Raw genomic sequence first — 24154 nt, forward strand, 5'->3', positions numbered from 1 at the left:
TTAGTACAAGTGTTAAAATGATAAATGAGATTAAAAACATCAAGACTTTCAGAATGCCTAGTGGACCATACTAGAGATATATGTTATTCCTAAAATGGACGAAACTAAGTTAGGATGAAACAAATCTCCTCTATATAAAAGAAATATAAGCATTCCAATACAGTACAGAAATTAAATCCTCACTAGTCTGCGAGGAAGAGATGTAGTAATGCAGTGCTATGATGATGGAGAAAATAATAAGCAGATTTGGGTTCTGAACCCTGACTATTGGTAGCCAATGCTTATTTTTTCTCTTTCATAGATCTTACATCAGGTAGCTGAAATGCATCCCACATTTTCTACTTATTTTATGAAATAAGTAGAACCATGATCTCTTGTCATTGGCTCCCTATGATCACAGCCTGACTCCAACACTGACCCTCTGAATGAGTTTGTCAAGTATGATTAAAGAGTGGGTGATGGACTATGGAAGGAGTATCTATACAGGAATAAATCACTTCTATCCAAGATACTGAGACACCCTTCTGTAAGAGGATTGGAGTAGGATAAAAGGTCTCCATTGCCTCCAATTCCTTCTCATCACTCTGACTTTGACACTACCATATAGAAAAGGCCAAGGATACTAGAACCTTTATGAGAACTATGCCTGTATTCCAACAGAATCCTTCCTATTCCAACAATGAAAGCTTCCTAGTCCACTCACAATAACAAGAAATAAAGTAAATAGAATAGTTTTATGATGTAAATCCATGATGGCTACATTAAAGACAGTAAATAAATTCCAAAAATGTTAAAATCATAAACTCGGCACTGTGGAACACAGTGTGTGTAATAAACAGCTTGTAAAACATGGAAACCTAAGACAAAAAGGATCCTGACTCAGCCTGGGTCACAGAGTGACTTGAAGTCCATCCTGGATTAGATGCTGCCACTAAAACAACAACAACAACAGCGTTATGAGCCTTTGAACTCAAACATTCTGAACTCCATTCCATTCAGAATTCACTGTATAAGAAGCCACCATGCTAAGGACAAAACAAACAAACATTGGTTTAGAAAAATGTGGTATAGCTGGAATATAACAATGAGTTTATAAATTAAGCACATAATACCTTCCAATTCAATGCCTTTAAACTATTTAAACTATTTGTTCCTCTTCATTAAAGCCAAGGTATTCTAAGACTTGCATATTCGTTCAACCATGACTTTTGTTTGTTTTATTTTAAGCTCTCAATGCACTTCATTTTAACACCGACATATAAATTTAATGCAATGACACAGCATTATGCTAGAACCTCAGGAATATCGTGGAAAGTGAAATTATATTCACACTTAGTCTTCATCTGACTGATTCTCAACAAGGAAAATCTGAGGGGGGGAGGGGATCCCAGAGTCAGAGGACAAGTTTCCCCAAGCATTAGCATTTTGGATTTATTAGCTAAAAAAGGAAATTCATGTGATTCTTTATATCCTCAATGATGTATTCGTGTTTAATATTTTCATAGAATTATCTAAGGGCTATTCTCATGAATCATAATCAAAACAGAATATGGAAAAAATACCCAAGAAATGAATTGCAATTACCAAACACAGTCCTAGCTGGAACGGATTCCTTATTTATCCAGAATGAAACTTGAGAAAGGATCACTGTCATAATGCATGGAATATACGTCTGAATCATAAAATAGCCCATCTTCCGTCTGAGGTGGAAGTAGACGGTCATGACAATGTATTCACCTGCAATGAGAGGATGAATAAAGGGCTTTGTTCATTCGGTAAGCAATTATTGAGTCATTTCTTGATCGTATTTCAGACAAACAAACAGGATTCTGAGCAAAGACATGGTCTTCTGTAAGAAATATATAGTTTCCTACTGGGGTGTGGTGGAGAATAGAACAACAGTGATAATGAACATCATATTCAGTAAATATTTTTATTCTGTGTAAGGGTTAAGTCACTTAGTAAATTGGACTTTACTTTTTAATTACAGTATTTTCTCCTTTAAAAATATTATAATGAAGGCCAGGAGCTGGTGGCTCGCACCTGTAATCCTAGCTACTCAGGAGGCTGAGATCTGAGGATTATGGTTCAAATCCAGCCCGGGCAGGAAAGTCTGTGAGACTTATCTCCAATAAACCACTCAGAAAACAGAAGTGACATTGTGGCTCAAGTGGTAGAGCACTAGCATTGAGCTGAAGAACTGAGGGACAGCACTCAGGCCCAGAGTTCAGGCCCCACAACCAACCAAAAAAAAAATGTACATATAATATATATATAAAATGCTGAAGCAATTAGCTTTAATTTTCTGTGTTTTTTAGGGGAGAATTTTAAACTAAAATTTACAGATAACTACTGGAAAAAGTGAAAACATACACATTTTCACGAAAAAAGATAGTTTCCTTTTGGAAAGAACTTAAATACATATTTTTGCTTGTATATAAAATATATAAACACTTATACATAAATACCTGTATTTCCTTTATATGCATTGTATGCACATTCATGTATTCAAGTTTAGAGGAAACTGTCTGAATTTTAGGAAAAAGCTATATTGGATATATGAAAATGTTGGATATATGAAAATATAGACATGTATAACACAGAAGCATAACCTATACATCTAGTAAGTGGAACACACTTTAAAATTTCACCAGCTATACTTTTACCTTCGCATTTGAAAGAAGTAAATTGGTCAAGTTATTGAGGAAGCTGGAAGCTCGCAGGAGGCTGAAACACAAGGCTGTGAGATTTCACATCCCCTTTATTTATTTGATACGTGCCTTGATAGAAGGCAACTATATAGGTTCATAACTGACGTGAACTGCCCAAATGGTGGCAACCATGACAAATGTTGGGGAGATAAAAGCCATAGGTATTTTGGGAAGAGAAGAATGACAAAACATGTGGATTTATACAAAACATCTTTAAATAAAGAACACAATAACCTAAAATAAATGTTGACGTGACTTCATAAATCAGTTTTATTTCTCATAATTAATTTCCTCTCATTTTATTTTATTTATATTTAATTTGTAAACCATTTTATTAAAGTATGATTGACATATAGAAGGATGGTACATTTAAAGTATAATAAGATCATTTTAGGGGTTATGATAGATAACAGAAACTACCTCCACAAACTCTCATAAATCTATCCATCATCACCTCCAAAAGTTGACTCCCACCTTCTTATTTGTTGTTTTTTTGTGTGTGTGTTCTTAATAGCTATCCTCTTAGGAAATTTTAAACTAGTCAGTATGGCATTGTTAGCAATAGGCGCTATGATCTTTAATAGACCCAGGAGTTATTATATTATATAATGGAAATACTGTACCCTTTAATTAGTCTTTCCTGTTGTCCCTCCCCATTCAGCCTCCAAGAACAATCTTTCTGCCCTCCACATCTATTAGAGTATTTTAGACTCATATGCCTTCACAACACTGCTTTATCATTTTCCCCCTTAAAACATAAAGCACTTCATCATTTCATACTTTTGTTCCAGGTATTACAATGACTATTCATGATCTCCTACTACAATTTTAACATTGAACTGACCTGACATCAAGACTTGTAAGTTTTTCAATGCTCAGAATTCCTATGCTTGCAGTTTAACTTTTCCATGAAGCAATAATAGCTTCATGGCTTTAGCAAGTAACTTAAATACTTCTTATGTACATATTCCTCATCAGTGAAATGAAGATGGTTAATAGCATTCACTTAATGAAGTGGTATTATGGTGTGGCTATGCAATGCCTCTCTTAAGCTCCTGTATTGAAGACTTTATCCCCAGCTGGAGATGCTATTTTGGAAGGTGACTAAAACTTCTGTATCCAGAAGAAGTAGATCATTCTACAAACCAGGAAATGAGCTCTCACTAGACACTGAATCCAGTGGTACTTTTATCTTTGACTTTCCAGCTCCTAGGACAGTGAGAAATACATTTCTTTTCATTATATACCTTCAAGTATATTATACTCTGTTATAGCAGCACAAATGGACTCAGATAACTATCACTGATTTTTTTTTCCCTGGTGAAATGTATATAGAAAAAAAGTATTAGCTGGGCACAGGGGTTCAAGCCTGTTATCCTAGCTATTTGAGAGGCAGAGATCACGAGGATTATAGTTAAAGGCCAGCCCAGGCAAGCAATTTACCAAGTCTCATCTCAACCAATAAATAGTTGTTCATGATGAAACATACCTACCATTCCAGCTACATGGGAAGCATAAATAGGGTAATTGCTGTCCAGGTCCACTTGGGCAGAAAGTAAGACAATATTTGGAAAATAATGAAAGTTAAAGAAGTCTAAAGATAAGGTTCAAATGGTAGCAAAGACAAGGCTCTGATGAGCTCAAACCTCAAAACTGCCACACAAAAAAAAAGTTTATAGAACAACCAATGATCTGTCAATTTGCAGATGAGAAAAGCTAAATGTCGTGATTCCTTCCAGTCATATTTCAAAGACCAAGGACCACAATAGCCATCTATCTATTCATATGGCATTTTTAGTGCCTACCCTTCATACGCTTTGTAATTAAGTTTTATAATTTACTTTCACTATGGAAAAGGGGGAAGGTGAATTATAAAATTAGGCAAGATTTAAAAAAAAAAGATTTTTGAAAGGCACCAAAAAGAAGCAGACCCATCCTTCTCATTCCACTTTTAATACTTTTAATATATCTAATCACTAATTTTTATTTCTGTATATTAAAAAAGTCAATTCACTTTTCACGTCTCACCAGTCAGAATTTATTTTAAACTGAAATAAAATTATAAAGAAATTCTAAGCTGTGGTTTATTTCTAATCTTATTTCTAAAAAACGTTTCATTGATAATGCTAGGTATTTCAATGAAAAAGCTAAGACAGAATTGTTTTGCAACTGAAGCCAAGAACAAGAATGATATTGAGTTTAACCTTTAAACATCTCACCGGTAATGGATTTGATAGTTTCGCTCGACACTGTTTGCCCAATCAGGTCATACTGAACTAAGCTGGAAGACTCCTTGGGCACTTCGACTGATTTCTCAGGACCTTTGGTCCAGGTGTAAATCATCTCACTCTTCGGATATGCATCTGAATGAGAGCAGAAGATGTGCTTAAGAGTGCAACTCTTGGGTCAACATTGATGGCCAAGACTTACCAAGACACACACTCAGGAAAAACGGAATAGGGCTAGGATCTAGCTCAGTGGCAAAGTGCTTTTTTAGCAGGTTCAACATTCTGGGTTTGATCCCCAGTTCCAAAAAAATAAATAAAAATTTTAAAAGGACAAAAAATAAACTAAGTAAATACAGCTTAAAAACATAAAGAAAATGGAATAAGTAAAAGACAGTGCTCATTATGATTTACTGAAAACATGCTTCAGATTTAGACGATTACAACTATTCTGTAAACAGTCTCGCATATCAGCAGGATGCATTGTTTTTATGCCAAAGAATTAGAGGACCTGCTAAAACTAAAGCATCTACAAGGCTGCATATGAATCAACACACCTGAACCTGTTTCTATACTAATAAGACATGCTACTGCAAACAATCAGCTGTATTCATCCTCTAAAACAGGACTACCAAACTCTTAAGTCTTTCACTTGGGTCTTCCAGAGCCTCCCACCAATCCTGATTTGTTCCATACTAACAAAACTCTGCCATTTAGAAGTGTTCCAGATGCTGCCTCTAATAACAATAACAAAACAAAATGAATCCTGCTGGTGGGGAGCTCTCCAGGGGTCATCTCTTCTACTCTCTGCCTCTGGGCAAGACCCAGGCTGTTTGGAAACCCATCCTGCAGAAACAAGTGGCTGTGCTATTTGTAAAGCTCTCTAGGGGGTATAATTACACAACTGGTTCTACTACCTTTAAACTCTCACAATCACAACATTTTCTCTTCTATCTCCAACAAATGCTTTCCCGGGGGCAATTTTTAAGCCCATTTTCTGTTATTCCATATTCACTGAAAACCAAGACCAGCTGCTTGCTTACCAGTCTACTCGGAACAGACTGCTTTGCTCACACACAAATCAGTTCAAAAGAACCAGAAAGAATTGTGTGCCATCCTCCCCCCACCCCCTACACACCTTCCTAAAATGGTTGGGACACAGGCAGTACTCAGTGGAATTGTTTAATTCTACAAAAGGAAGTCTATACCCAGAAAGCAGCTCTTTATCAACAGCCTTGCAGAGCCAACTGGGAAGCCTGCGCTGCCCTTCCGCATCATACAATCATGTGCTAGCATTTGTCTCCTGAGGTATATTTGTCCTATGTCATGTATTCCAAAGCCCATCCACTTTGTTCTTGTCTATCATGCTTCATATCAGTTTCTCTCTCTGACTCTCTGTCTCTCTCTGTCTCTCTTTCTCTTCAGCAAAATTAAAGATTAAGTTTCTCAGGAAAATTTCTTACTGACTCTGATGTGCCCCTCTTTTACATTCCCAGTCTAAAAATACCATCTTCTATAAACACGCTCTCTTTATTTTCATAGGAAGCCTAATAGGATACCAGCTATGCTTAAGTCATTGAGAAGAGGGCTTTTCATTTTTTAATGAAAACTAGAAAGGAAAGTAGAGAAGACTTCCCCTGGATAAGCACTACCATGTGTGAAACTTAAATTATTATAGCACTAATGGATTTGAATGGTAGATGTAGTACAATCACCCTTTCAGCTGTGTATTTTTTCCTTCTTCACTCATTCAATCACTGGTCAGAGCAACTGACTCTGCCTAGCTTCGGGTTAGCCGACTGAGTATTGTGATTACTAGGGTTATAAAAAGAATGGCGACTGCCGATTCTCATTAAGTTAAGCAATGAGCAGTGATAACAGCAGGCAACAGTTTCACAATCAGTGAGACGGAGTCTGAAGCAATAGTGAAAGCCAGCATCTATTTTTGGCAGATTCTGATTGAACTGAATGTTTGAGGCAGACCTTGGAAGAGCAATCATACTGTGCTACCATCTCAGAGAAGGAAACTTGAGGACAGGAATCGCATAGGTCCTCCATCCATTCATCTCATCCTGTTGCCTTCATCTCTACAAAATTCCCCAAACAAGTCTATTTCACATCTGCCACTCAAGTACTATCCTTTGATCATACAGGAACAACAGACTCTAGTTTTCTACTGTTTCTCCAGCCTCTCTACAATCTATTCTTGGGAAAGAAAGATTATAAGAAATCATGAAATACAATGAAAAATTTCCCTTCCCCTAGCTTTTAAGTAAGAATGGAGTTCCTTAGGCTTTTTGTCATGCTCCAGCCACTTGTATAGGAAGTACTGCTTATGTTCATTTATGTCGTTTTAGAAAACCCTGAGATACTTTGGCCTTCCTCAAGCCTGCAGTAAAGAACTCGCCATGCAACGAAAAACTACTAAATTACTGAGAAATAAATAAAGCGCATTCAGAAATTGTGTTATCGATTACAACACCATACATGCACACTGGTCATAAGACTAAATTTCACCCCTGACCATCAACCTATTAATTATAACTCAGTCTTCTTGGTAGGCTATAAAAATAAGGTTCTGTTGGAGGTGTTATGTTACTTCTTTATTTAAAAATATTAATGAAGCCAGGTGCTGGTGGCTCACGCTTGTAATCCTAGCTACTAATAAGGCTGAGATCTGAGGATCGTGGTTCAAAGCCAGCCCAGGCAGTAAAGTCTGTGAGACTCTGAAATCCAGTTAACCACCAGAAAACCAGAAATGGCACTGCGGCTCAAGTGGGAGAGCACTAGCCTTGAGCTGAAGAGCTCAGGGAGAGTGCCTAGACCCAGAGTTCAAGCTCCACAACTGACAAAAAAAAGAGAAAAAAATATATATATTAATCAAGAAATAGCCTCCTAAAAATAACTATTTGGACAATTTTTGTCATGAATGTTGATTTAAATACTAGGTTATGGAAAAATCATGCATGTGTAATATCCAGTTGCATGAGAGAATCAGAAATTGGAATAATTGTCTTATAACTCACAACTCCCAAATTTCAAAGGGCAGGCATGACCATCCATGGGAAAATCCACCAATCTCATGGGACACTCCGCACTTATGGTGAGTCTATAAAGGAAAAGCAAAATTTAATTTAAAAAAGAATCCTTTATTTAAATTAATTTTATTGATTCCTAATACGGGAGGAAAAGAAGGAAGGATACAAGAAGGGGAGGGAGGGAGGACCATAGGAAAGATTAGTGAAGGGGAAAAATAAATAAAAGGAAAATGGTTACCTCATAGTGTATAAGATAGTGCCATTTCTCATGATTCTAAAAAGCTTATTTGGAGCTGTCATATTATGTGAGACAGATTTCTTCCCATTCCTGAAGAAAGTATCAGGGGTCCATACTTTTGTTACCATCATGTTGTTCAATCTCAAAATTTCAATGGGGCCATCATATTTTAGTCTTTTGTCAATCCAGGTCTGCCTGAAGAAGACATCCATTGTGTATTCCTGGGGGAATTTTTTGTGACAGATCGAAATCACAAATGATTCTACATACATACATACATACATACATATGCAGAAAATACAAAAGAGTGTAGCTTTTTTTCCAATCATAAACAGACTATACCAAGTGAATTTAACAGAAATAGAAATGACCTTAATTCAATAGAGCGAAAAGATTCTCACCAACAGAGTATGTTATGTCTACCTAGATCCCTTCATCTTCTACATTCATATGGAAAAAAATCACCATACATATTAATCATTCATGAATAATTACTATAATTTAATAAAATCTGTCAGAACCAGTTAATTATGGTTGTGCTTTACTTCAGACCAGAAAGCAAAAGGTTCAGTTCATATGTCACAAATATCATTGCATAATTAGCCATAAAATTGCAGCCATTTTCTTAAGATGAAGTAAAATGGGTAGAAGATAAATTTTGTTTTCACAGAATTTATTAAGATTAGTTAAATAATCAAATGGTTTTGAATCATTAGGAACCTAAGGTCAAGAAAAATACAGTGTGTTTTTGTCATGTTAACTAAACATATTTAATATAAGATAGCACTACTGAGAAGGAAAAAGTCTTCCTGATCAGAACACAGTGCTCTAACTAATTTAAGTATAGGAGAGAGATTAAAGGAAGAGTGTGGTCAGCAACCCACTGGGCCTATATGAAATACTCAATATAATTAGGAAAATAGTACAGTGTAAACAATTTGTTTCTAACTATCTATCATGTCTAATTTTCTTCCATTCATTATTTTCCTAAAGGGGAAGGAAAAGCAATACCCAAGGTTATGCTATGGATTTAGATTCAGGAAATTTCTTATCTTTGTTGAGAAAAACTCTAGCACTCAGAGATGTTATCAGATGCAAATGCAATATCTATACTCTTTAGAAACTTAATTCAACTAAGCTGCTCTTTGACTTTCTAGGTTTGTGTGGTTGGCAATAAAATATGTTTGTCTCCTTTATAATGTGTTTTCTTCAAATCTCAAAAGAAACAGTGGGGCTGGTGGCGGCGCATACCTGCACATCTAGCTTCTTAGGAGACAGATCTGGAGAATTTCTCTTTAGGCCAGCTAGGGCTAGAGTGAATCCCCAAAATAGCCAGCAAAATGAGGCTCAAGCGATAGAAAGCAAGTCAATAAGCAAAAGGTCCTGAGATCAAACCCCTATAGTGCAGGAAAAAGAAACCAACAATGCATTGATTTCCCCCAAATACCTACCATTTCAACATCAGAAACAGGTCCAAAGCTGGTGACGTATATGTCAGTTTTCACTTCTGTAACAGGACCTAGTAGGTATGATGTAAATAAGTGTGGGAAAATAGTTACAAATTTTACAGCCTTGGATGGTTAATTAAAGAGTAAATGCACATACACTATATAGCTTTTATAAGAATTTTAAATTTTCAATAAATCTCTATAAAAATTGTAAATTGAAATATAACCACCCAAAAGCAGTATTTACTTAAGGGGGGGCCGTGGGACAAAATCCAATTACTTGTCAAGAACCTTGTTTCTTCAAAGATACCTCATCCCTGGGTGCTGTTCTAACAGGCAGTGCTGACACACACACATTTTTAGCCTTTGTGATTTCCTATAGACCAACATCATCATCTGATTGGCTTCTCTTAAGTGAGTGGTAAAACAAAAAATATCAAGGAGGGGAGAGTTGAAGATGATTTGGTTTATATCACCTCTAACAATAAGCACACCATCCACTGGTGAGTGAGATCAAAGACAATCTCTTCTGTCAGTTAAAACCATTCATCCTCTGCTAAACTAAGTAGTCAACTCCGGAATAGTAGTAGCAACCATTACCTGACAGGCAAAGTTTTTTATGGAGATCAAACTAAATTGCTCCTATGACATACTGATCATGGTGACTCTCCCATGAAAATACTGACCCCATGTTGGTTTCACTTAGGTTCTGATAATGGCCAATACTGAGATTCTTTCTTATCTCTAAGTAAAAGCAGTCCATGGGCAAATTTATGAGTCTTTGGGCAGATGAGAAAGGTGGAGACATGATGTCATTATAGAGGTTAGACAAAAAGAAGGATGTCACAGTCTGATTCTTAAAATCAGGAACTTTGGAGTGCAAATTTCTTACAAATACTTTCTAGTCCTGTGACCTTGCTCAGGTCACGTATTTTCATAGGTACACATTTTAATGAATATTAAGAGTACTAACTGGGAGAGAACATAATGCATTCAAGTATAAAAGCAAATTATTATAGATAACATAGTATTTATTACTAATAAAATTAAAAGTACTGTTGCTTTCTGCAGACCACTTCCATAAATAACAATCTATAACAACAAATAGCTAGATACGACATAAATAGAATTAATATCATCTGCAATAAAGATGGAATACCTCCCTTGTATAGAAGTTGGAAAAATGGATTTACCAGGGAAGAAACAGCAATTGGTATCATTTACTGCTCTAGATCTAAAGTTAGCCTTATAAAGATGAATCTAAATATTTCTTCCTCTAAAGGATGAAGATTGCCATACAAACCAAGTAGATTCAAGGAGAATAAGAAAATTCTTAATTTAATAAGTTTCGTAAGAAAAATACAACCTTTGGAGATATAATGAGAGAAAAAGTGTAAACCATGCTAAACTATCATGAAATTTAGCTTTATAAAAATTACTTCCTTGGAAAGCAGAAAAGCGAATCGATTTTCATTTTCATGGAAAATTGAAAATAAGAGTAACAATAAAATACATTAGTAACAAACTTATTAAAGCCAAATTTTTCTACAAATAGGCAATCCAGGAAGTGAGTAATGTATTTCACTAAAACAGGTTCAAGAGTGGGTGAGACCATTGGATAACTTCCTGAAGGATGATTGTGACAATCTTTCAAAGTAGATAAACGATTCAATTCCACATCAGAGCAAGGAGAAATGTGTTCCTCCATACAATCAGGATTTACAATATCTTGTCAAATATATTACTTGACAAGATTCTTGAGAAACACAAACTTACTTCAAAGATCATTTTAGGGCAGTAGTTCTCAAACTTTATACCAAAATCACCTGTAAAGGAGCAATAGCCCATACCACCAGATCTACTGATTTAATAAATGTAAGGTAAACCCTGACAACTTGCACTTCTAAGAAGTTCCCAAGTGAAGCTATTTAGTTTATTGCAGCTTGCAGACATTCATTCATTTCTTTCCAGGAATAGTGCTTATAACACTGTGTTCCATAAAAAATTAGTACCATAGGCATTATTGGTGTGGGGGAGTTCAGGAGAATAAAAAATTAGGTAAATATTTTTCTTTATTGATTTATTGCACGGTGTGTGGGTATTTGCTAGTTCTTGTGGTTATAATCATTCCATGATAACAATGAATATTTCTAAACTCTTATAATACCTTTTCAGTATTTCTTGAAAAGTGTTTCGTGTTCAGAATTATAACTTCAGTATATGTGACATTATCCCAGAATTTGGTTTCTATGGTTGTATAGCTCTTTGAGATTGAGTCATATTCTAAAAGCCTGATTAGCAAAGGAATTTCATTTGGACATTCATTCCATAGTCATTCAAGAACATGTTATGTGCCAGACCTTGATGCTACAGTGGTAAACAAGACTGGTAAATACACTGCCTCAAAGAGCACACATACTACTTGGGAATATTTATTTATTTATGCATTTATAAATTTATGTATACTGGAGGAGTAGGTATAAATAAATAACAGAATGTTATCATAGGTGGGGATTGGGAAGCAGGCTGGTAGAGAAGGATAAACTAGTAAGGCTGTTCTAGAACTGAACTCAAAGCTGCTTTATCAAAGCTGTGACTTTTTGCTGTTGTTGTTGGTTGTGGAGCTTGAACTCAGGTCCTAGGCACTATCCCTGAGCCTCTTTGTGCTCACTGGTAGAGCTCTAACACTTGAGCCATGGTGCCATTTCTAGTATTTGAGTGGTTAATTGGAGATAACAGTCTCACAGGTACTTTTCTGTCTGGGCTGGATTTGAACTGCAATCCTCAGCCTCCTCAGTAGCTAGGACTAAAGGTGTTGAGCCACCAGTACCTGGCTAAAGTAGTGGCTTTTTAAGATTAGTGAGAACACAAACCACTACAAGAGCTGAAGTAACTGGATATCAACAGAATAAACTGCAAGGGATAAAAGTCACTGGTGAACAAAAGACAATGTATTCAAGGATTAGACAAGTGGCTAGTAGAGTTTAAGCAAAGCAATAGAAGAAGAGGATAAAGAAGAAATGAAAGCCACAAGAGAAGAATATAAACTAAGGGTTTTTACCCACGTGCCTATATCATGAAATTAGGCATTTTAGTATATTTATAAATATGACATATTTATTTATAAATAAAGCCATGTGGAAGAGAACTTATTAGAATACCAGTGAAGCTAAACACCGGGCACCAGTGTTTCATACCTGTAATCCTAATGAAGTGGATAGATGATGGCAGCTGGTCCGGAAGGTGGCAGTATGGGTGGGGAGTGGAGAAATCAAGGGGCACACATGTGCACGACCACTTACATGGGGTGAATTTATACCCAAGGAACAATGAGAAAAGGTACAATACTACTTATTAAAGATCTATCAAATACCAGACAGGACACCAAACTCTTATCATTCACTGTTTCATTTAATCCTCACACACCCTCCAAAAGTGCTACTCTCATGATACTTTTATCACTCTGGAAATGGAGCCAAAAGAGGGTAAATGTACACTACAGCCAGAATTCTAATACCCTTATATTGGCCTCAAAATATAATCTAGTTTCACTATACTGTATCTTCATAAAATAATAAATCAAGAATCCATTACATAACTAAACGTGGGATTTTTGTATCTAAGATATGACATATTGTAAGTACATTTTCTGTCTTGTTCATGAGCCATTTCTGAACTATATTACTACAGCATCTTTGGTCTTACTTCAGCCTGCTTGCATCTATCTTTCTAACCATATTCTTAATCTTCTTTGAAATCTCTTACTGGCACAGTATTTTGCACATATTAGGTGCTAGATAACTATGCGTTTCATTTCTTACATCATCTAAGCAGTGATTAAAAAACCCCTCAAAAGAAAAAAATAGAGATTAATTTGCTGCATCAGTTAAGCTAAAAATACTTCCTGACTCAAGCTTAAACTGTCTTATTTATATTTGTATTCTCTCCCAGAACCAATTCCAAGCTTTAAATGTAATAGGTTTCTGATAAATCAGTCGTCGATGAATAATGGTCGCTATGCAATTAAGAATAATTCTTAGAGACGCTTCCTCTGATACTACTGTTTAGGATGTTCAAATCAACCTTACTAAGAGCATAATTACATAGAAACCAGATAATTTTGAGCTTGGATAGACTTCCTCCCATACTTGCACATGCGTTTGTGTAACATCAAAGATGTCTTTTATTGCAAAACGCTACGCCTTTGGTAATAAGAAAATTTTGTTTTCGTTCTTTTCTTTTTCTTCATCCTTTCTTTGGGAGGAGGGAAATTTTTTTCTTAATCTTGCAAATGGTCAACTGACTGTAAGTCAAACAACATGATCTTCAATGAGTTTTTGAAAGGAAGAGCCAAGATTGGTAAGATTAGACTCAGAGAAATACTCCCATATAATTGAGTCTAACTTGTTGGGAATGTAGGATAATGTATTGTACAATTTTTCCCCATTTACCATTTACAGACATGGATAGAGGAGACCACTTTTTCATTTCATCTCTAATAATGTTATCCAGTTTGCTGTTACATCATGAAAAAGACCTAAGGTACTTGGCTGATGTTAAAAGTAGTCAGCCCTGTTCCCAAATGGCCTCTCTGGCTGTGCACTTGGGAAAGCAGTTCTCGCTTTCAACAACCACATAATGCATCCACCTACATTTTATAAAACACCAGTGCTAACAAAAAAGGAAGAAAATTCCAAATGCTTAGAGATAAAACAACCACAACAAGAAATCTTCAATGACCTATATAAGGAAATCTTGAACATTCCTCATCATTTACAACATTGGAAAATAGTAGCTTTCCTAAATATTGAACAAAGGCAATAGATATCTCTAATATCACCAAAAAAGTAGAAAGCCCTATAGAGTTCTAGAAGTTTCTTGGACTTAAAAGGCATTAAAGACCAGTGCTTATTATACTGTCTGATGTTTTTACTAATATTGGTCTATTTTGTGAATGATTAAAGCTATCAAATCACTAAGTAATGATAAGAAGCCACAATAAAATGTTGAAAAAAATACAAAAATAAAAATCTCCAGAAGAAAAATCACGTGGACATTTTGAAAAGACATTCAATTATATTAGCACATGCCAAAATAAGAAAAATTCAAAACCTTTCACAATCCTTTCCCAATAAAAAACCATTTAAAGTATTTCAATGGTTAAGACACACACACACACACACACACACACACACACACACACACACACACACACACACACATTTCCCTGCTGTTAAAGGATATTCATTGTAAAAGAGAGTTTAATTTTGTAAACTCATCATGGAAAGATTGTTTGGCATAATCTTGTCAAGTGAAATTCCCACTTACACTAAGAAAGATCCAGAAAAATTCATTCCTTATATATATGCAAAATAAACTCTTGCACATTTTACAGAAGGAAACTTGAGCCAAAATAGTCACAGCAATACAATCTTGGAAACAAGTAACAGTCTACTGCCAACAGAACAGATGAACAAGGTGCCTTCTATGCAATGGGAATATCACACCACAGTCAAAATGAACAATCTACAGTAACATGCAACAATAACCATGAATCTTTGCAATAAATAATTAGGTTTAAGAGACATTGGGAGTTTACATACAGCAAATTCAAGATAATTAACTATGCATCATAAGTTCACATACAGCAAACTCAAGACAAGGCAATATCTTACATATGCTTTGAATAATACAGTTAGCCTAAAATGGTAGATATGAAATAGCTAAAGAGAGATGCACAAAGCTTTGTGAGGAGGGACAGTGGACAGACAGGACGTCAAGGCAGTGTATCTCAGAATGAAAATTGTCACAAAAGTCCTATTCTTTGCCTTGGTTGATGGTTTAACTGAAATGCTTGTCCTATGATAATAAACAAATGACAAAATGGGTGAATCAATGAAGACAGGTTATGTGTAAGCCAATAACATGACAATGACATCCACCAAGGATAATTACTCCAGAATTCAATCATGTATACCTGAGGCTTCTTATGAATAAATACATTTTAAAAGGCCTAAAATACAAAGCAGCAATGTTTTACATATAAATGTAGGCTGATGTATTTTATGATCTGAAGAGTGTTACTTAAATATCTACTCATTTACTAAAGCCATATGAAATAAGATATATATATATATATATATATATATATATATATATAGGATGTATTTTAGAAACATTAAATAACTTTTACCATTATATCCTAAAGAAAAATACAAATATAATTTATATAATCCTAGCACTTTTCATTTAATTTTTGTCTTTCATTATTTTAAAACAGAGAGCATGGGAAAATTTGTGTTGCAGATGTTATTCTGTTTTATTTTTTGTGTGTGTGTGAAAATACCGTACCGTATAGAGGGGCTACAATTACATGGGCAAGATAATGAGTACATTTCTTATCAAGCTGTTATTCTGTTTTCTACTTGTCTTTTTTTTTTGGTGGTGGGGGGGGGGGTCCGGTCGTGGGGCCTGAACTCTGGGCCTGGGCGCTGTCCCTCAGCTCTTCAGCTCAAGGCTAGCGCTCTACCACTTGAGCCACAGTGCCACTTCCGGTTTTTTCCTTTTTACTTATGTAGTGCTGAGGAATCGAACCCAGGGCCTCATGCATGCAAGGCAAGCGCTCTACCACTGAGCCAACTTCCCAGCCCTCTCCTACTTGTCTTTACTCTCCACTTTATTCCTTCGGTAGGAGGAGGGTTTAAAGTCAAGTTTGCCTCTTAGCAAGGCTGGCACTCTACTACTTGAGCTATGCCTTCAGTCCTGCTGGTTATTTTGTAGATGGCATCTACTAGATGTTTCTGCTCTAGCTACTTTTGAACCATGGTCCTCCAGGTCTTACCCCACTGAGTAGCTAGGACTATAGAAGTGACCCACCCACACCTAACTGATATTTCTAATTTTAAGTGAGCAACTTCTGCTTCTTCCCTTCCCTCTTCGATCTCTTTTATGTGTAGACAACAAACAAAAAAAGCAAACAAAAAACTACACATACCCCTCTGTACAGCATCTTTACAATAAAATAAAAATTAAAAAAACTACACATATTGCCCCCCAATTCTTCCCTTTCTATTCACCCTTTTATCTGTTTTAATCCACTTTTCATGCTCAAGATCCAATGAAACTTTTTAAGATATCATCAGTTTCCCCCTATTGACAGAATTGTTCCTACCAAACCAAAAAATAATTTGATTTTTCCTATTAAAAAATTCCCATCCAGGAGCCAGGGGCTCATGCCTGTAATCTTAGTTACTCGGAAGTCTGAGAACTGAGGATTGTGGTTTAAGCCAGCCCAGGTGGGAAAGTCTGTAAGACATTTATCTCCAATCAACTCCCCCAAAAGCCAGAAGTGGAACTGTAGCTCCAGTAGAGAGCTAGCCTTGAGCAAAAGCTCAGAGGCAGCAACCAAACCCTGTGTTCCTGACCCAGAACTGGCAAAACAACAACAACAACAACAATAATAAAACACCCACCACCATCAACAACCAAAAACACCCAACAACAATAACAAAACAAATCAACATTCCACCTTAATATTTTAAATCAAATGTTTATATTGTACTGTCAAAGCAACAATAAATGAATCCATCTTTTTCCAGAAGAGCAAAAAGACAATTAAAAAAACTCTTAATTGTATCTCTTGGTATCTACTAACTCATTTCTCTGCTCCCCTGTATAAATGCTCAGAAAGTAATACCTCCATCCTCTCTCAAACCACCCAATCAGACTTCTACACCCAGCTTGCTGATAAAACTGCTCCTGTCAAAGTTTCAGCCATATCTATGAAGTCTACCTGTGTCAGAGTCCTGCTCCTCTTTCTTCAGCATTAACACTGGAGTTATCAGAGCTCAGTCTTGCATCTCTTCTCTAAAATCAGTGGCTCCAGGACCACCCCTTCAAGCTCAGGACTTCGAATGCTATGTATGTTAACATACCCACTATGGATAAATTCCACACTCAACTCTGTTCAGAATTTACTAGGCACCTCAAATGTCACACAGTCACATGAAATTCTTCATCTGTGTCCTTAATCTGTGATAACCTTGACAATTCCATTCTTATAAAAGGTTAAATCAAAACTCAGTCAGCTTTAACATCTTTCTTTCTCTCCCACTCTAAACTGAGCTGTCATCCTTCAAATCTAACTTCAGAATATGGTAGGAAACCAATCATTTCTTAGACATGGACAAACTTCTCTGCCACTAGGTTGGACAAAGTTTTCTTTATCTCCTACATGGCTTTATTGAGGGGAAAAAAAAAATCTTTGCACATCTGTCATTGCTTCTAACTACCTCTTCTTCACAGAGGTGACCCAGTAACAACTAGCCTGTTCAAAATTTGCCCTGGATGAAAATCTCTCCAGTCACATCTGGTCTGCCTCAGAGAGAAAGTAAGGTACCAACCTGCCAATTTTACACAGCCTCTTCATTGTATCAGATCACATAGCTTATTCTTCAGCCTTGCTCACCTTCACCTAGCAGCAATGGTTTCCACACTTAGTCCTTTCATAAGTAGAGTTCCTTCTCACTAGAAGAGCCACCCACAGGTGCCTCAGGCTGCTACCCTCGAATGATCAGAGGCTCACATATCACTTTAAACATATACTTGCTAACCACTGAGTTACAACTGCCTTGTCCTTCCTGCTTTGCCTTGTTCTATAGACCATGGACACCTGATACACAGCATAGTTCTCTAACAGAGGGAAGATGCCAGCCCCACTGAGTTCTTTGTGTTTATGTGATAATCTTACTAAATTCTGTGAACCCAAACTATTTTTAAAAACTGGAGAGGATTTTGTTCATGTGAAAACCTGACATACTAGTAAATAATCTTTTTTAAAAAAATTCAGTAATGTTCTCTTCCTATTTCAGGAAGGTTGTAGAAGATGAGCCAAAGGGGCCATTGAAAAGTGACATATTTATTACCCCAGGTTATGTGCCATTAAGGACTGAGATAAATAAAAGGCCACGCAATGCTTCAATAAATGGGAAAGGGGTGAGGACAGGATTCCTAAACTATCTCCTCGTGGTCAGTGCCCCAGCAAGGTGGCCTCTGGTTAGTTGGTTGGTTGGTTAATTGCGAGTTACTGTTGTTTTCTGTTTGTTGTCCTGGGGATTCAACCAGGGACTTGTGCTTCAAGTACTCTGCCACTTGAGCTACACTTCTAGCCCCAGGCTGTGCATTTTGAAGGAGTCATATAGCAGTGTTAAAAGTGGGCAAGAACAAGGAGGACGGCTTTTTTAACTTCTTTGTGGGAGGCTGCGCTTCTGTGGCACTTCCAAGCAGATACAAGCTACTTCAGTCAGCATGACAGGAACTAGTTCATCAGAGGCTGAAAGAACTAACCCCTTCAGCCCCCTCATAGGCTCTCTCAACAGGCCTCTTTCCTTCTCCCCTCACCTTTTCCCCTTTTCTTCCCCAATGGGAGAATGTGGAGACCAGGGAGAAGAGATCCTGGAGGGATGAAAAGAAGAGAATCATTCCAGTTCTTTTTATTCCCCCATAGCAAGCTGTGCTGCTGAGTTAAAAATATGTAATTTAGCTTCCAAATCTATTTCAACCCCTGCCTGGCCTACTGAGCAATCACAAACCATCCAATTTCAATTCAAAATCTTTGCTTTTAGCTTTATTTTAAATAGAACACAGAAAAGTTGTATCAACAGATAAAAAGTAAATGTTCCACAAAGAGCAGAAGGAGGATTAAAGGAACCAGGAAGTCAATCCATATTTATAGTGTACCGGTCAAAATTTGAATTGTTTTCATCTTCTTTTTAAAATGCCAAACTTTCCACAAAGTATAAAATGTCAGAGAAGGGATCAAGCTAGTGGCATCTAGAATTCTGTGCTCCCAGCAAATTTTCTTATTTTTGGTGGTGAACATTTACAATTTCATGTCAACACACAACACATTTTCTGCCAGTGATAATTACTGTTTCTCTACCACATTTGGAATATGTCCATTTACAGAAGATGACCCACTTCTAAAAAGTGAACTTCACCTACCACAATTGTTTATGACCAGAGTCCAAAAAGAAAAATGTATCTGTGTTATGGAATGGAATCATTAATTCACTGATAACCCTCCAACTAGAGTAAATGCAACCCTTCCCTACAAACATTTGAAAGTGTTTCCAAGTGTGTAACACAGAGAAGGCATTTGGCAATGACAAGTAAGTTGATTAACATGGCCCTGGAGACTTTCCCCAGTGAATTTAACCAAAACCCAGTAATGGCTTCTATAGCTTGTTCATACTCACTTTTTTTTTTGTCTGAAAGGGAGAGAGACAGAAAGAAAGAAAGAGAGGAGAGAAGATGTCTAGGCAAAATGATTTATGTATCTCCTTGCTTTTGAATTATAATTGGCTTTCTAACAAGCTAAGCAGGTATTGTTTTAACTGTCAACATTTAATAATAGCAAATACTTCCAGTTATAACTTATTTTTCATTTATATTCAGGAACATGAATATTTAAATGATATAGTAGTTGATATTTTGTTATTTTTTTTCTTGTCAAGTTTAAAACCTTTGGGAGGGTGCAGATAAATCTTTCACTGAAATAATATAGTCTCCAATGGTATCCTATCATCTGAAACTTTCTCCACACAACTATTTTTGATCTAAAATGATCATTTCCAAGTCACTTATGAGAGTTCATGCATTTGACAAATGATTCATTTTTCTAATGAAGTGTCTCTTCAGATTTGCATGAGGGCAAATGAAGTGAGGCGGTCTATCCCTGGAGAGGCAATATGCAGAGAGTCAGGAGAAACTTTCCTCTTTCTCATCCATCTTTTTCACTATCAACATACAGACACTGAATTAACACCCTCAGTGCCTTTCCATGACATTCTCAATAAAATTCAGAAAAAAAAAATCTGGTTTGGAGTTCCAATGAGCATAGACTATCATTAATAATGGGACGTGTTCCTTTCTCATGCGCATTGTCCTCATCTGCTACATGAGAAGGGCAACATTAGACTTCAAGAACCATTACCTTGATCCCATCCAAGTCTATCTCCAAAGGTTTTGCCTAACCTTCATACCTAATGCTGCCTTCCTGTTTTAACCTTCTACTTTGTCCATCCTCCCAGTTTCACTCAGCCTCTACAGGAAATGCACTGTAATCTCGGAGACTTCTAATAGTTCCTGATGGTGACCACATCATATCCTATCTGAGGCTATGTGATTTTTTTAATCTTTTAAATATGCAATGTAACTTTACTTATTGTGAAGTTGAACCAGTTACTTATTAACTTTCTAAGTCTGGATTAATGTAGCTCTGATATTGTGAATTGGATGGCTTTCTCTTCAGGTTGTTGTGAAGGCTAACAGAATATGGCTCAGAAAATGCTCACTGTTTGTGGGAATATTTAATAGAGACAATCCTAGTGTTTGCTGTTGTGACTACTACTATTTCTACAAGAATGTAAGTGCTTTTTAAAATAGAATCTACGTGCCATTCGATTTGTTGGCTGAAGAGTTACTAGTGTAGTGAAAGCATGAAGACTGTCCTCAGAAGATATGGGCTGACCATTCGAGTGGGATCCTAGCAATTCACTTGTCACTGAACTGGACTAGAGGTGGCTTAAGGTGAAGGATTATATTTTAAGATTTCTGTGAAATCTTAAAATCTTAGTACAAAGCTTGCCACATTGATTTCATTATATATGCGAAGGAAATCCGAATCTGAAAGACAGCGACAGGGCTGTTAATGGATCATTTTTCTATTAGGCCTTTCATATCTGCTTGTTGAAGGAAGAAATAAAGCTGGTTGCTTCAGACTCCACAACCTTAAGAGGGAGGCCAACGCCACCTCTCCAAAGAAAGTAAAAGAGAACAGGAAAGGGTTGGGTTCCCTGGCAGAGCAGGCAGCTTCATGCCCCAGATTCGTGTCCTAGGTAGAACACAGGCCCAGGTTTTGGCAGAGGAAGGGACGCGTGGGAGGACGGGGACATGGGCTCTTCCGCCTCAGGTGCAGCTAGCTCTGAGCTAGGCGACCAGGTTCAGGAAAACTCAGGGAAGGAGAGGTAGCACTCAGAGCAAGCAGGCAGAAGGCAGAGGAGCTCTGAGTCGCCTTTATTTATTTATTTATTTATTTATTTTTTACTTTTCCCAGCCACCCCCATCCTGTAGTCAGGTCCCAGGAGGTAATTAATGTGGGGGAGAGGCAAAGCTTCTGAGGGGGCAGGGAGATGGGAAAGTACTGGTGGGGGCGGCCTCTGTCATAGGTCTCACCCAGAAAGGAGAGAGGAATAGAGAGGGGAGGAGGAGGGGAAGAGGGTGTGGAGGGTGGGGGGGGGGGAGGAAGGTGAGGAGGGATAGCTTATTTTTGGTGTTTGCATAGGAAGCCAACCAACCTATTGATAGTTCCACAGAAAGACAGACAGACCAGAGAGGGACAGACAAGACACAGTTGCGCGTTTGGAATTGTTCATACCCCCAAATCCAGGACGCAGCCTGTTGTCATAACCATCCAGCAAACTGTCCAGGATGCGGGTGAAATTTTCTGGACACATTTTCTCCTCCTTTTGGTTCTCTCCAGGGGATTCGTTTAAACTGCAAGCGCAAAATAAATAAATAAATAATCACATAAAACGGAGGCGTCAAGGACTATTTTAAGAGAGCCAGGTGCAAACAGGTCTTGTCTTCTAGGGAAAGAGTCTCCTGCCCAAGCGAAAGGAGGCAGGGGAGGAGGGTAGGTTAGTTGGGATAGGAGACCGAAATGGCCAGGAAAAGCACACCCCCCCTTCCACCCCCGGGTACCACGCACCCCAATATCCCCCCAGCAAGCTTCTTGGCATCCGACGCCAGAGTCTACGCGGTCACAGAAAAGGTTGGCTTCAACCCATGCTGTCACAGTGTAGGCAGGGAGGTCTAGTTGACTCCAGCGCGAGCCTGGAACTGGCCACGCGTCCACCCTCCCCAGATCCCCCAACTAGACGACCCCCCCCCTCCCCAGGACTCACCAAACCGCCAGGCACAGGAAGTGCAGGAGGGCGACACTGAACCCGGAGCAGAGCGCGATCGCGGGTACCTTCTTGGCAGAAACCATCTTTGCAACATGCCATACTTTAAGCCTGTTCACGTTTCCAGGCTCTCGAGATGCCCTGAGCAGGGTGCGAGGAGAGGGCAGAGTGGCTGCTCGCGGCGTGCGCACACTCGCGCTCACACTCGCCCGCGCTCCGCCTGCCCGAGCCGCGGTGGGCGTGTGTGTGCACGCGGCCCGGGAGGCGGGACCTGCCCCGCCTCGCCCCCGCCTAGCCTCGCTCGGTGTTCAACGCGTGTGTGTATGTGTGTGTGTGCGCGCGTGTGTGTGTGCGCGCGTGTGCGTGTGTGCGGCGCGCGCGCGCGTAACTATGTACACCGCGCGCACCCTTTAGTGCCCGCACCGTTTTGGGGGTTCCATGGTCCGTGTGGGCGCTCCTGAGATGCAGGATTCTAACCTGTGACTCTGGGGACCAGAGGACCAAGCTCCCCAGCACCTCTTTCCCGCCAGCAGCCGCCTAGGCCCCGGACTCCCGGGCTCCCTTCCTTCCCACCGAGATTTGAATTCACGCGGAGAAGCTCCCCTGGCGGGGTCGTGTGAGGACCCGGGCGTCCCCATCCCCGAGGCTGGGGGAGGGATGACGATGGGGGGGTGGAGGGGACGGCGAGGGAGGGCTGGGGGTCCAGGCAGGAAGGGGAAGGAGCGTCTGGGTGGCAAAAGATGATCCCTCCTGCTAACAGGGTTTAACCACCCGCCCTGGGCGGACTCCTGCCAAACTGTTGGGAATTGTACACCAGCCCCCTCTCTGCAGTCCAGGCGTTTGCCAAACTAGAGCTCAAAGATCCAGTCCTTCCGCGCCCCCTCTCCGCCTCCCTCTTCCACCCCGCCTCCTCCACCTCCACCTCCACCTCCACCTCCACCTCCACCTCCACGCACGCCCTCTCTCCTCTTCTGGAGAGGTGCAGAGAGATGGAGATTACACACCTCAGTCAACTTCGCGTTGACTTCTTGGGACTCTAGTCTTTAGAATAGATCCGACTGGCTCCAGAGGTTGACAGCTGTAGGAAGGAGGAAAAGTTGGAAGGGAAGAGAGGAGAGAGAGGGCGGGGGAATTTTTAGAAAAGTCGAACAGGTAGGGGTGAATGAGAGAGATTACAGACCGTGTCGTTTATATGATGCATGAAAACAGGTGAAACCTGTTGAAATTGTAGGAGGGTAAGGGAGACGACTCTTATCCTGAAAACCTTGTATCCCAGAGAAAACCTGGGAGGATTAATGTGTGCTAATTTTAAAAATCATAAAAGAGAAAATGGTGTGTTTGTGCGTATGACAGACAGACACAAAAGGAGGGGAACAGAAACCGAGGAGGAAATACAAAGCAGAAGAAAAGAGTTTTAGTTGATGACCCCGAGGGAGAAGATGAAGCACTAATACCTTTTTGTGTTCCTTGGAATAAAGATAACTACTTCCAATAGGCTTTTTGGAAACGGTAATTGTTGGTTTCAGAGG

At 38.6% G+C, this 24154-nt stretch overlaps 1 protein-coding gene across 5 annotated transcripts in view; it reads right to left on the reverse strand.

The window, feature by feature from the left end:
• Positions 1–22915, reverse strand: part of Gabra4 (gamma-aminobutyric acid type A receptor subunit alpha4) — a 60553-nt gene extending 37638 nt beyond the window's left edge. Inside the window, exons 1-7 of one of the 5 annotated variants that reach the window (XM_042678184.1) lie at positions 22626–22915; positions 22097–22215; positions 9664–9731; positions 8213–8433; positions 7963–8045; positions 4931–5074; positions 1585–1737 (exon numbers count right to left, since the gene is read on the reverse strand). In XM_042678184.1, coding sequence (XP_042534118.1) covers positions 1585–1737; positions 4931–5074; positions 7963–8045; positions 8213–8433; positions 9664–9731; positions 22097–22215; positions 22626–22711 — 874 coding nt within the window. In that variant the 5' untranslated portion in view covers positions 22712–22915. The remainder of the gene's footprint in view (positions 1–1584; positions 1738–4930; positions 5075–7962; positions 8046–8212; positions 8434–9663; positions 9732–22096; positions 22216–22625) is intronic. The other 4 variants (XM_042678186.1, XM_042678187.1, XM_042678188.1 and 1 more) reach the window with 4 other exon arrangements.
• Positions 22916–24154: the final 1239 nt, after the last annotated feature.

The sequence above is a fragment of the Dipodomys spectabilis genome, unplaced genomic scaffold, assembly GCF_019054845.1.
Source record: "Dipodomys spectabilis isolate Male_0828 unplaced genomic scaffold, ASM1905484v1 ptg000043l, whole genome shotgun sequence".
NCBI lineage: Eukaryota > Metazoa > Chordata > Mammalia > Rodentia > Heteromyidae > Dipodomys > Dipodomys spectabilis.